Source organism: Pelophylax lessonae (assembly GCF_965119305.1).
Source record: "Pelophylax lessonae genome assembly, chromosome: 7".
Lineage (NCBI taxonomy): Eukaryota > Metazoa > Chordata > Amphibia > Anura > Ranidae > Pelophylax > Pelophylax lessonae.
The window spans coordinates 68725389-68740475 of NC_138774.1; the positions used below are offsets into that span (position 1 = coordinate 68725389).

A 15087-nucleotide genomic window follows, 5' to 3' on the forward strand; every position below is an offset into this window, starting at 1 on the left:
TGAATAGCGGAATAGGAAAAATTTTATAATACGGTGTATCTCACACGTACAAACACAGACTAGGCCCCGATTACAATTTTTTGTACCCTAAAGGTAGGATGAGGAAGAGGAGTAGGAGGAGTTGGGAACAGGAGGCAAACTGAAGCGCCCTGCAATCCTTGGCGGGGGAAGGAGATGCGCCAAACAAATTTAAAAGGTGTATCTCACACGTACCGATACAGACTATGCCGTAATTTAATTTTTTACACTCCAAAAGGGTGTCTATTGAATAGCGGAATAGGAAAATTTTATAATACGGTGTATCTCACACGTACAAACAGAGACTAGGCCCGGCTGATTACAATTTTTTGTACCCTAAAGGCAGGATGAGGAAGAGGAGTAGGAGGAGCAGGCAGGAGGCAGACTGAAGCACCCTCAAAACCTCGACAGTATGAGATGCGCCCCAAAAATTGGAAAAGTGTATCTCACACGTACCGACACAGACTATCCCGCAATTTAATTGATCCCCAAAGGTTTTTATTGAATAGCGGAATAGGAAATATGATCAAAAAAAGTGTATGTATCTCACACGTACACAACCACACTAGGCCCCAATTACTATTGTTTGTACCCCTAAAAGGATGGATGAGGAGTAGGAGGAGTATGGAACAGGCAGCACCCTCAAATCTTCAGAAGTATGAGATGAACCTCAAAAACTTGGAAAGGTGGATCTCACACGTACCGACACAGACTATCCCGCAATTTAATTGATCCCAAAAGGTTTTTATTGAATAGCGGAATAGGAAATATGATCAAAAAAAGTGTATGTATCTCACACGTACACAACCACACTAGGCCCCAATTACTATTGTTTGTACCCCTAAAAGGATGGATGAGGAGTAGGAGGAGTATGGAACAGGCAGCACCCTCAAATCTTCAGAAGTATGAGATGAACCTCAAAAACTTGGAAAGGTGGATCTCACACGTACCGACACAGACTATCCCGCAATTTAATTGATCCCCAAAGGTTTTTATTGAATAGCAGAATAGGAAATATGATCAAAAAAAGTGTATGTATCTCACACGTACAGAAGCACACTAGGCCCCAATTACTATTGTTTGTACCCCTAAAAGGATGGATGAGGAGTAGGAGGAGTATGGAACAGGCAGCACCCTCAAATCTTCAGAAGTATGAGATGAACCCCAAAAACTTGGAAAGGTTGATCTCACGTACCGACACAGACTATCCCGCAATTTAATTGATCCCCAAAGGTTTTTATTGAATAGCGGAATAGGAAATATGATCAAAAAAAGTGTATGTATCTCACACGTACACAACCACACTAGGCCCCAATTACTATTGTTTGTACCCCTAAAAGGATGGATGAGGAGTAGGAGGAGTATGGAACAGGCAGCACCCTCAAATCTTCAGAAGTATGAGATGAACCTCAAAAACTTGGAAAGGTGGATCTCACACGTACCGACACAGACTATCCCGCAATTTAATTGATCCCCAAAGGTTTTTATTGAATAGCGGAATAGGAAATATGATAAAAAAAAGTGTATGTATCTCACACGTACAAAAGCACACTAGGCCCCAATTACTATTGTTTGTACCCCTAAAAGGATGGATGAGGAGTAGGAGGAGTATGGAACAGGCAGCACCCTCAAATCTTCAGAAGTATGAGATGAACCCCAAAAACTTGAAAAGGTTGATCTCACACGTACCGACACAGACTATCCCGCAATTTAATTGATCCCCAAAGGTTTTTATTGAATAGCGGAATAGGAAATATGATCAAAAAAAGTGTATGTATCTCACACGTACACAACCACACTAGGCCCCAATTACTATTGTTTGTACACCTAAAAGGATGGATGAGGAGTAGGAGGAGTATGGAACAGGCAGCACCCTCAAATCTTCAGAAGTATGAGATGAACCCCAAAAACTTGGAAAGGTTGATCTCACACGTACCGACACAGACTATCCCGCAATTTAATTGATCCCCAAAGGTTTTTATTGAATAGCGGAATAGGAAATATGATCAAAAAAAGTGTATGTATCTCACACGTACACAACCACACTAGGCCCCAATTACTATTGTTTGTACCCCTAAAAGGATGGATTAGGAGTAGGAGGAGTATGAAACAGGCAGCACCCTCAAATCTTCAGAAGTATAAGATTAACCTCAAAAACTTGGAAAGGTGGATCTCACACGTACCGACACAGACTATCCCGCAATTTAATTGATCCCCAAAGGTTTTTATTGAATAGCGGAATAGGAAATATGATCAAAAAAAGTGTATGTATCTCACACGTACACAACCACACTAGGCCCCAATTACTATTGTTTGTACCCCTAAAAGGATGGATGAGGAGTAGGAGGAGTATGGAACAGGCAGCACCCTCAAATCTTCAGAAGTATGAGATGAACCTCAAAAACTTGGAAAGGTGGATCTCACACGTACCGACACAGACTATCCCGCAATTTAATTGATCCCCAAAGGTTTTTATTGAATAGCGGAATAGGAAATATGATAAAAAAAGTGTATGTATCTCACACGTACAAAAGCACACTAGGCCCCAATTACTATTGTTTGTACCCCTAAAAGGATGGATGAGGAGTAGGAGGAGTATGGAACAGGCAGCACCCTCAAATCTTCAGAAGTATGAGATGAACCTCAAAAACTTGGAAAGGTGGATCTCACACGTACCGACACAGACTATCCCGCAATTTAATTGATCCCAAAAGGTTTTTATTGAATAGCGGAATAGGAAATATGATCAAAAAAAGTGTATGTATCTCACACGTACACAACCACACTAGGCCCCAATTACTATTGTTTGTACCCCTAAAAGGATGGATGAGGAGTAGGAGGAGTATGGAACAGGCAGCACCCTCAAATCTTCAGAAGTATGAGATGAACCTCAAAAACTTGGAAAGGTGGATCTCACACGTACCGACACAGACTATCCCGCAATTTAATTGATCCCCAAAGGTTTTTATTGAATAGCAGAATAGGAAATATGATCAAAAAAAGTGTATGTATCTCACACGTACAGAAGCACACTAGGCCCCAATTACTATTGTTTGTACCCCTAAAAGGATGGATGAGGAGTAGGAGGAGTATGGAACAGGCAGCACCCTCAAATCTTCAGAAGTATGAGATGAACCCCAAAAACTTGGAAAGGTTGATCTCACACGTACCGACACAGACTATCCCGCAATTTAATTGATCCCCAAAGGTTTTTATTGAATAGCGGAATAGGAAATATGATCAAAAAAAGTGTATGTATCTCACACGTACAAAAGCACACTAGGCCCCAATTACTATTGTTTGTACCCCTAAAAGGATGGATGAGGAGTAGGAGGAGTATGGAACAGGCAGCACCCTCAAATCTTCAGAAGTATGAGATGAACCCCAAAAACTTGAAAAGGTTGATCTCACACGTACCGACACAGACTATCCCGCAATTTAATTGATCCCCAAAGGTTTTTATTGAATAGCGGAATAGGAAATATGATCAAAAAAAGTGTATGTATCTCACACGTACACAACCACACTAGGCCCCAATTACTATTGTTTGTACACCTAAAAGGATGGATGAGGAGTAGGAGGAGTATGGAACAGGCAGCACCCTCAAATCTTCAGAAGTATGAGATGAACCCCAAAAACTTGGAAAGGTTGATCTCACACGTACCGACACAGACTATCCCGCAATTTAATTGATCCCCAAAGGTTTTTATTGAATAGCGGAATAGGAAATATGATCAAAAAAAGTGTATGTATCTCACACGTACACAACCACACTAGGCCCCAATTACTATTGTTTGTACCCCTAAAAGGATGGATTAGGAGTAGGAGGAGTATGAAACAGGCAGCACCCTCAAATCTTCAGAAGTATAAGATTAACCTCAAAAACTTGGAAAGGTGGATCTCACACGTACCGACACAGACTATCCCGCAATTTAATTGATCCCCAAAGGTTTTTATTGAATAGCGGAATAGGAAATATGATCAAAAAAAGTGTATGTATCTCACACGTACACAACCACACTAGGCCCCAATTACTATTGTTTGTACCCCTAAAAGGATGGATGAGGAGTAGGAGGAGTATGGAACAGGCAGCACCCTCAAATCTTCAGAAGTATGAGATGAACCTCAAAAACTTGGAAAGGTGGATCTCACACGTACCGACACAGACTATCCCGCAATTTAATTGATCCCCAAAGGTTTTTATTGAATAGCGGAATAGGAAATATGATAAAAAAAGTGTATGTATCTCACACGTACAAAAGCACACTAGGCCCCAATTACTATTGTTTGTACCCCTAAAAGGATGGATGAGGAGTAGGAGGAGTATGGAACAGGCAGCACCCTCAAATCTTCAGAAGTATGAGATGAACCTCAAAAACTTGGAAAGGTGGATCTCACACGTACCGACACAGACTATCCCGCAATTTAATTGATCCCAAAAGGTTTTTATTGAATAGCGGAATAGGAAATATGATCAAAAAAAGTGTATGTATCTCACACGTACACAACCACACTAGGCCCCAATTACTATTGTTTGTACCCCTAAAAGGATGGATGAGGAGTAGGAGGAGTATGGAACAGGCAGCACCCTCAAATCTTCAGAAGTATGAGATGAACCTCAAAAACTTGGAAAGGTGGATCTCACACGTACCGACACAGACTATCCCGCAATTTAATTGATCCCCAAAGGTTTTTATTGAATAGCAGAATAGGAAATATGATCAAAAAAAGTGTATGTATCTCACACGTACAGAAGCACACTAGGCCCCAATTACTATTGTTTGTACCCCTAAAAGGATGGATGAGGAGTAGGAGGAGTATGGAACAGGCAGCACCCTCAAATCTTCAGAAGTATGAGATGAACCCCAAAAACTTGGAAAGGTTGATCTCACACGTACCGACACAGACTATCCCGCAATTTAATTGATCCCCAAAGGTTTTTATTGAATAGCGGAATAGGAAATATGATCAAAAAAAGTGTATGTATCTCACACGTACACAACCACACTAGGCCCCAATTACTATTGTTTGTACCCCTAAAAGGATGGATGAGGAGTAGGAGGAGTATGGAACAGGCAGCACCCTCAAATCTTCAGAAGTATGAGATGAACCCCAAAAACTTGGAAAGGTTGATCTCACACGTACCGACACAGACTATCCCGCAATTTAATTGATCCCCAAAGGTTTTTATTGAATAGCGGAATAGGAAATATGATCAAAAAAGTGTATGTATCTCACACGTACACAACCACACTAGGCCCCAATTACTATTGTTTGTACCCCTAAAAGGATGGATGAGGAGTAGGAGTATGGAACAGGCAGCACCCTCAAATCTTCAGAAGTATGAGATTGTGTTCACTGTACCCCACAAAGATTGTGTTCACTGCACCCCAAAAGGATTTTGTTCACTGCACCCCAAAAAGATTGTGTTCACTGCACCCCACAAATATTGTGTTCACTGCACCCCAAAAGGATTTCGTTCACTGCACCCCAAAAAGATTGTGTTCACTGCACCCCACAAAGATTGTGTTCACTGCACCCCAAAAAGATTTTGTTCACTGCACCCCACAAAGATTTTGTTCACTGCACCCCACAAAGATTGTGTTCACTGTATCCCACAAAGATTGTGTTCACTGCACCCCAAAAAGATTGTGTTCACTGCACCCCACAAAGATTGTGTTCACTGCACCCCACAAAGATTGTTTTCTCTGCACCCCAAAAGGATTTTGTTCACTGCACCCCACAAAGATTGTGTTCACTGCACCCCACAAAGATTGTGTTCACTGCACCCCAAAAGGATTTTGTTCACTGCACCCCAAAAAGATTGTGTTCACTGCACCCCACAAAGATTGTGTTCACTGCACCCCACAAAGATTGTGTTCACTGCACCCAAAAAAGATTGTGTTCACTGCACCCCACAAAGATTGTGTTCACTGCACCCCACAAAGATTGTGTTCTCTGCACCCCAAAAGGATTTTGTTCACTGTACCCCACAAAGATTGTGTTCACTGCACCCAAAAAATATTGTGTTCACTGCACCCCACAAAGATTGTGTTCACTGCACCCCAAAAGGATTTTGTTCACTGCACCCCACAAAGATTGTGTTCACTGCACCCCAAAAGGATTTTGTTCACTGCACCCCACAAAGATTGTGTTCACTGCACCCCAAAAAGATTGTGTTCACTGCACCCCACCAAGATTGTGTTCACTGCACCCCAAAAGGATTTTGTTCACTGCACCCCACAAAGATTGTGTTCACTGCACCCAAAAAAGATTGTGTTCACTGCACCCCACAAAGATTGTGTTCACTGCACCCCAAAAGGATTTTGTTCACTGCACCCCACAAAGATTGTGTTCACTGCACCCCAAAAAGATTGTGTTCACTGCACCCCACAAAGATTGTGTTCACTGCACCCCAAAAGGATTTTGTTCACTGCACCCTAAAAAGATTGTGTTCACTGCACCCCACAAAGATTGTGTTCACTGCACCCCAAAAGGATTTTGTTCACTGCACCCCAAAAATATTGTGTTCACTGCACCAAGATTGTGTTCACTGCACCCCAAAAAGATCACTGACACCTGCCTATCTCCTATCCCACACCACACAGCAATATCGATTGTAGTTTGTAGAACACACTTTCCCTAAAATTCAGCAGACTCTATCCCTAACAGGATTGATAAGAGATCTTAGATCGGGACTGAGTGCAGAGTGCAGACCCCACCCCACACAGCAATATCGATTGTAGTTTGTAGAACACACTTTCCCTAAAATTCAGCAGACTCTATCCCTAACAGGATTGATAAGAGATCGTAGATCAGGACTAAGTGCAGACCCGACCCCACACAGCAATATCGATTGTAGTTTGTAGAACACAATTTCCCTAAAAATCAGCAGCAGCCTCTCCCTAAAATGCCTACAACTCGCCCTGCCTAAAACACTCCGACCTGTCCCTCAATTCTATCCGGACACAAATGTTTTTTTTTCTTGTCTGTCCCTAAAATCAGCAGCCAGCAGGTTGATGTGTGTTCTCTCCCTGATCTAAGCAGCAAAATGACACCGCTGCGGCGCTGCCTCGAACTTATAAAGACTTGGACACATGCTTCAGACGGCCAATCACAGTTACTGATACATTTGTAGGCATGGCTGGGATGGCTTAAGGCACACCAGTTAAATGCTTGTTGATTGGCTGTTGAAAGCCCGCCATGAAAAGCGCGCCAAAGCATGCAAAACCCGGAAATAAAACGACCGAACACGGGCAACAAAAATCCAATTATTCGGTATGAATACGAATAATACAGTCCGTGTTCGCTCAACACTATTAGTGACAACTTTGTGTGAAAAAAAAAACAAATTGTCATTTTCCTGAAACTTAGGGCATAATGTAAAATACTCCATGGACTCAATATGCCTCTCAGCAAATATCTTTGGGTGTCTACTTTCCAAAAATGGGTCATTTGGGGGGTGTTTGAACAGCCCTGGCATTTTATGCTCAATTTTAGCAACACATCACCCACTCTTCTAACCACTTGAAAACCAAGCCTTTTCTGTGACTTTTTGTTTACATGAAAAAATATTTTTTTTTGTACAAGAAAATTACTTTGAACCCCCAAATATTATATATTTTTTTTAAAGCAGAGGCCCTACAGAACAAAATGGTGGATGTTGCAATTTTTTATGTCACACGGTATTTGCGCACACATTTTCCAAACGCAATTTTTGCGTAAAATATTTAATGCAGAAATACACTATATAATTCCAAATTGTTTGGTAAAATTTAAAAGATGATCTTATGCCGAGTACATAGACACCAAACATGACATGCTTTAAAAATTGCGCACGCCGTGCCGCGGCAACAAACTATGTACTGTTTTAAAAGCATTTAAAAGTCTTTACAGGTTACCACTTTAGACTTACAGAAGAGGTCTACTGCAAGAATTACTGCCCTCGACCTGGCGTTCGCGGTGATACCTCACATGCATGGTGCAATTGCAGTTTACATATGACACTAGACCAATGCTTGTGTGCGCATTTGCACGCAAGCACGGGGGGACAGAGGGGCTTGATTTATTTATTTTTTTTTATTTGCTTTTTTATGTTATTTTGATACCTTTTCTTTCATTTTTTTTTTTTTTAAATCATTTTTATTGTTATCACGGTGAATTTAAATTTCCCCTATGATAGCAATCTGTAGTGACAGGTACACTTTTTTAAAAAAATTGGGGTCTTTTAGACTCTAGATCTTTCCTCTGACCTTGAAGCATCTGACCACACCAAAATTGGTGTGATAAAATACTTTCCCAATTTCCCAATGGCGCTGTTTATTTCTGGCGTAACAGAAGTCATGAATTGCTCGTAGCTTCCGATATCTTAGGCCATAGAGATGATTGGAGCCATTCTCGACTCCAATCAGCTCTATGGTTATATAACTGAACCACCGACTGCACTCTCGGGTGGGACAGGAGAGCCCGAGAAAAACCGTGGAAGGCGGCGGAAGGCGGCAGGAGGGGGGGGGGAGTCCCCTCCCACTGCATGTAAAAGCAGTCTAGCGGCCAATTATCTGCTAGGATTGCTTTTACATGTAAGCCGACCGCTGGCTGTAAAAAACGATACCAAGATGATGCCTAAATCTGCAGGCATCATCTTGGTATGCTGGTCCTTGTTTGGCATATAGTGTAGGTTTTTTATTTTTTTTCATGCAGCCTGTGGGAACCTATCAGAAATCAGCACAGGAATAATGTGTAGTATTACCCACCATTAACCGCCCAAACATCCACCCACTTAATTTAATGATGGGTATACACGACACTATCCACGTATAACAAAATAGGATTTTAACTGCAGTGCTGAAATCAGAAAATCACCACAGCTGCTGCCAACAAAGGTATCCATATATACTGAGCGCAAACGCTGTTTGTGTCAGAATATATAAAATCAATGCCGTGGCAGCCGACGAGTACCTGCAAGAGAAACAGGTCACAAAAGAATGAAAAACAAATAAAGTACAGTAAAAGTACAGTAGGAAGTGTAGAAGAACATAAAAGACATAAGAGACGACAACTATTTTTGGCTTTTATGTATTTTTTTTTTTCTTCAAACGTTAGAGTTCCAGGTTCCAGGTTCGGGTCTCTCAAAATGACGATAGCCATCGAACGTCTTTTGAGATCCTGTGTAAATGTGCCGTAAACTGTGCCGTGCTGTACCCTACGCTAATAATCCACTAGTGTGTGGTAGAGATGGAAACAGTAACCGTGGCAAAGATCAGGTCGGTCAGGACAGTCGGGACAATAATTCCGGGTGTCACGCCTAAATCCGTGCTTGCTGCAGACGTGGCATCTTTTTTGGGGGTATCGTTGGGTATTGGGGCAGGAGCACCAGCTGGATACAGAAGGGCTCTGATTATCTCTTCTTGGAATTGAAAGAAGGATAATGTTCCGGCAGACGCTTTGTAAGACAAAAGCGTTGTAAATAGCCAATTGAAATAGGTATACAGACACTTTTTGTACCAGTGTCTGGTACAGTACGGTCCCATCATCTGGTCGTTGAAGTCCACCCCTCCCATTTTACGGTTATAGTCGTGGACACAGAGGGGCTTCTTAACAACAACACCGGTGACCTTAGTAATTTGGACTGCCGTGTCTGGGTGAATGGAGGACAGAACGAAAACGTTCCGTTTGTCCCTCCAGTTCACTGCAAGCAATTCCTCGCACCTCAAGCAGGCTCTCTCCCCCGAGCTCAGTGGGGCATTTACTAGCCGTTGGGGGAAGCCCCGGCGATTAGATCACACGGTGCCACAAGCGCCAATTTGCAATTGAAAGAGGTGTCTAAAAAGTGGCACGCTTGTATAGAAGTTGTCCACGTACAAGTGGTACCCCTTTCCAAATAAGGGTGAAACCAAGTCCCAAACTATCTTGCCGCTGCTCCCTATGTAGCCTGGGCAGTCGGGGGGCTCCACAGTGCTATCTTTTCCCTCATAGACATGGAAATTAACAGTATAACCTGTGGCCCTGTCACACAATTTATACAACTTGACCCCGTATCTTTCACGCTTGCTGGGGAGGTACTGTTTGATAGCAAGGCGGCCAGTAAACTTAATCAGGGACTCGTCAACGCAGACATCTTGTTCGGGGGTAAAAAAGGCTTGCGAACCGCTGATTGAAGTGGTCTACGAGGGGCCAAATTTTGTGGAGCCGATCATATTCAGGGTCTCCCCGAGGACGACAGAGTTCATTGTCGCTGAAATGCATGAACCAAAATATTTGTTCGTATCGAGCCCTGGACATAGCAGCAGAGAACACGTGCATTTGATGAATTGGGTCAGTGGACCAATATAACCGCAATTCATTCTTTTTTGTAATGCCCATGTTGAACGAAAGGCCTAGAAAGGTTTTAAACTCGGGAATGGTAATAGGATTCCAGGCGAATGGTCTGGCAAGGGGTGAATTTGGGTTGGCGGCGATAAATTGTTGAGCGTATAAATTTGATTGGTCCACAATAGATCCGAAACGATCTTCAGTGAAAAACAGCTCAAAATAGTTTATGGGATTAAAACCAGCTGTTTCCACTTGGATTCCGGGTTGGGCGGTGAATGGGGGAAGTACTGGTGCTGTGGAATCTGTGGGCTGCCAATTAGAATATGCCAGCACTTCAGGGAGGACACTATGGGCTCTACGGGCCTGTCTTCAGATAAGCGGTGGCTTGTTCGTATACTGACCCTGATTCTGCCAGTGAGGCTTCCCCATTGCTCCCATCTGACATGGTCAGCATACTGTAGACCTCTTCACCACTGTACCAACGTTTTGTCATTTTAGTAACTAAATTTACCGTTACAGTAGTGTGATTACTAGGTAATAAAAGCACCTGGTTGTCGAGGACTATTTGGTCGCTACAAAAAAAACTGCTTGTGCTAGCAGAGATCAGGCCTGACTCTGCTAACGCAGCGGTTTTGTGTGATTTGTGTTTTTTGGAAGTGTCAGTAATCTATTGAATACTACACTTGCCTGGGTAAGGTGGTCTGGGCAAGGGGGCTAAACGCAGGTGCTAGCAGGAATCAGTGCTGATTGTGCAAACACTGCGTTTTGGGAACACTAAATTATGGGGACTCTAGTATAGTTCTGATCAGATCAGATATTGATCTGTTCAAACACTATACTAGTAACGGAGGTGTGTGTGTGTATGTGTGTTAGTGTCCTTGACTCTAACTGACGCTAAGTAACGGTGGTGTAGTGGGACCCTGACGCTAACTAGCCTAAGTTGTGTCACCCGTGACACTAATACAGTGATCGGTAATCACTGTATATAGTGAACACTGTGACAGGGCAGTGAAGGGGTTAACTGGGGGAGATCAAGGGGTTAAACCTTTATAGGGGATAGATGGCGGGTGGCCTAAACCTATTTGGGCTAAGCGCAAGCGCAAATTAGGGTCACAAGTGACACTAATACAGTGACCAGTAGTTATCTGATCTACTGTATATACTGTATTAGTGCACTGTGTGATAGGGAGTGAAGGGGTTAACTGGGGGAGATCAAGGGGTTAAAAGTTTATTAGGGGATAGGTGGCGGGTGCCCTAACCCTATCTGGGCTTAGCGCAAGCGCAAATTAGGGTCACTAGTGGCACTAAATACAGTGATCAGTATTTACCTATATACTGTATTTAGTGCACAGAGTATTAGGGAGTAAAGGGGTTAACTGGGGGTGATAAAGGGGTTAAAAGTTTATTAGGGGATAGGTGGCGGGTGCCCTAACCCTATTTGGGCCTAGCGCAAGCGCAAATTAGGCTCACAAGTGACATTTATACAGTGATCAGTAAAAGATCTGTATACCACTGTATATAGTGTTCACTGTGAGGGGTTTGGGGGGTGATCAGAGGTGATCAAGGGGTTAAATGTGCCTATGTGAGGTGTGTCAGTGTAGTGTTGGTGGAAACTCACGTTTTTGATGTGTCTCTGTCTTCTCCTGGAACCGAAAGGGCTCCAGGAGGGACAGTGACATCACTTCCCCTGCCTGTGTTTACATTACACAGGCAGGGGACAGATTATCATTGTCTGGAACCGATCGCCAGATACTGACCAAAAATCATTGGTCAGTATCTGGTGATTGATCGTTTCCCTACCGAATCTGACCAGAATCGGCTCCCGCGGCGTGCGGGAGCGCGCTCTGGGAGCCGTGATCGCGCCCGACGTAGGTCTACGTTGCTGGACGGGATCGTGCCACACTGCCGCAGTAGTATCCATGTGAGCGGTGGTAAAGTGGTTAAACTTGGTAATCACACAGTTAACCTCCTGATTGCCCAGCTGATCACCCCTGTCAGCCAGCCAGTGTCTTTATTACAGTGTACGTTGTACAGTATTATCACTGACACTCTATTAGTGTTATCAGCGATGTCAGTGTCAGTTAGTGTCCCTCCCAGCCAGGGTCTGGTAGCCCCAGATTGTCCACCACACTATTACAGTCACACTTTAAATCGCTGATCACCACCATTACTAGTATTGTGTAAAAAATTGCAAAAATTCCAGTATATACTGTATACCATGGTTTTTAGACGCTTTATACCTTTTTCACAAACCAATTAATATACTGTATTTTCTGGCGTATAAGACTACTTTTGAACCTCAAACAAATCCCCCAAAAGTGAGGGGTCGTCTTATACGCCGAGTATAATATCTCCAAGGTAACCGAAGTATAAGTATGACTGGTAGATGAAAATTAGGGGGGTCGTCTTATACGCCCAGTCGTCTTATACGCCGGAAAATACGGTACAGTTATTGGGTTTTTTTTTTTTTTACTGAAGACATGAAGCAGGATACATTTTGGCCTAAATTTTTTCTGAATTTTTTTTGGATATGTTTTATGACCGTAAGTAGAAAATATTGTTATATATTTTTTTTTTCATAATTTCCATCCATTTTTTGTTTATATGATAAAAAATAAAAAATAAAACAGCGGTGATCAAATACCACCAAAAAATGATATTTATATTAGTTTGGGTATGTTGCATGACTGAGCAATTACCAGTTAAAGTAGCACAATGCTGAATAGCAAAAAATGCTCTGGTCATAAAGGCAAAACCTTCCGTAGATCAAGTGGTTAAAGGAGAAGTGCAGGCAAAGCTCCTTTGGCTGTATTTCTCCTGTGCATTACAGGAGTGTAGTTCATTCTGTTCTCCTGTAACCTGTTTTCAGCAGACAGCGGGCTGAAGCGGAGCTGTCCAAATCGTGACCATGAAGTTGGGATCCGCCCACATGCCTGGCCCGCAGGGGCTAACCGGCAACTTTCATACAATCCAGAGGCCCATGGTGCAGCGACTCAGCCCCCCTCCCACTCTCCCTCTTCCCGCCCTTCTCCTGACCCCCATTCCAGACTGAAGCTCCGCTGCAGGTACTCTCTATTCACCGGGTGCATCTGGGTTCCCGTCCTGGCCAGCAGGGGTAGTTGGGGGGGGAGCTTGGGCTTCCTGGGGGAGGAGAGTGTCCAGCTGGGCAGGGAACCGGCCTTTGCTCAGACACAGTTTACACCATCCATGCTGGGGGGAGATGCCTGCATCCCGCACCCAGTAGGTATGAAGTGGGGACTTTTTACTTCTCATCCCCAGTAAACCTTTAAGCCTGTCTGTAGCAGAAGTGGTACAGCCTTTTAACGTGGGCATCAGAGCGCCCCCCCCCCCCCGCCTCCTGGCCCAGTCCTCCCCGCTGGACCGGTACCCAGCTCAGCCTCCCAGCAAGCCACTGAGAGCCTGAGCTGGCCCCCCTCCCCCCCACAGCCCAGTGCTCCAGTGAGAGAGTAGGGGGTTAGAGCAGAGAGCTGGGAGAACAGAGCGATTGGCGGTGTTTGATCACTTAGTTCTCTGTGTTAGAGCCGGCAGGGGGAAAGATGCAGCATCAGACCGATGCTGTATCTACCTGGGTAAGTATAAATGTGCAAAAAAATAAAAATAAAATACCATACTTCTCTACTAAGGGCATTTTTTTTAAAAACAGTGAAAGCGGCTTTTACTAAAAATTCACTAGTAATGAATTAACCTCTGTTCTTTAAAACATCTACAGTGATTGTGTAGTCAGCATCAGATTTACCCCTTTAGAAATATGCCCCTTAGTCTACGGTGTCCACAGTCTATGGTTGGTGGTTTATATTTATGTATTGCAGTTCATTCGAATGCATGTGTGATGTGGCGCGATGGCTAAGTGCATTAGGGTACTGTTCAGATTGAGTGGCACTACACTTTGTTTTGTGTGTTAATGCATGTTGTTGTAATGCGTGCATATTTTACCGCATGTTGACGCAACAAACAAATCTGAATGGGCCTTAAAGGTAATTTAATGACTTGAATCAAATTAAGGTAATTTACAAGCGATTTTAACTAAACCTTATTTACCCTGAAATCTGGACTTACCTTAATAAGGCTCTGCGGTAATTCCGAGGTGCTTAGATGGAGTATGTTCCCCAGGAAGGGCAGAGGCCTGGGCCCTGGGGGGAGGTTGTTCCTCTTCTCTGCACTCCACCATTTCAGAAGGTAAATCAGAAGAGTGACTGTGATTACTAGAAGAGAGAGAATAAGCTCCAGAGCCATTGTGACAGGTCAATGGAACAGAACTGTCTGACTGGGACTATGTCCCTGCTGATGAACTATTGCAAACAGCCTTGAAACAGAAACTGCACTTTAACACAGGCTTCTGTGTAAATACTACTGGAATGTAAAAAATGTCAGAAGCACCGTGTGTGTGTGTCTGTGTGTGCCCCTAATGTAACAAGTTTTTTTTTTTTTTAGTACAAGGTCTGTTTTAAAGAATAAGCTCACTTAAAAAAAAAAAATTGATTTGCACATTATTTTCTTTTCTAACAAGCCTGTAAAGCATTGCAACCGCAATCAGCAGATCTTGAGTGCAATGTCAGGCTCCTGCAGACTCTCAGGACAACAGGACAGCTGTCTGCTGGCACCCAGAGCCGATGTTAGAAATCATGGGGCCTCATACAATCCTCCTGATGGGGCCCCCCAACCATGCCTACACCCCACCTATCCCCCACCTCCCCAGGATGCAGCTGAAAAGCAGCATTACCTTTATCCACCTACACC

At 43.4% G+C, this 15087-nt stretch overlaps 1 protein-coding gene across 1 annotated transcript in view; it reads right to left on the minus strand.

Annotated features, from left to right (window-relative positions):
• LOC309559484 (cytochrome P450 2B1-like) overlaps nucleotides 1-14634 on the minus strand; it is a 41901-nt gene extending 27267 nt beyond the window's left edge. The window contains exon 1 of the mRNA XM_082262758.1: nucleotides 14407-14634. Coding sequence (XP_082118884.1) covers nucleotides 14407-14583 — 177 coding nt within the window. The 5' untranslated portion in view covers nucleotides 14584-14634. The remainder of the gene's footprint in view (nucleotides 1-14406) is intronic.
• Nucleotides 14635-15087: the final 453 nt, after the last annotated feature.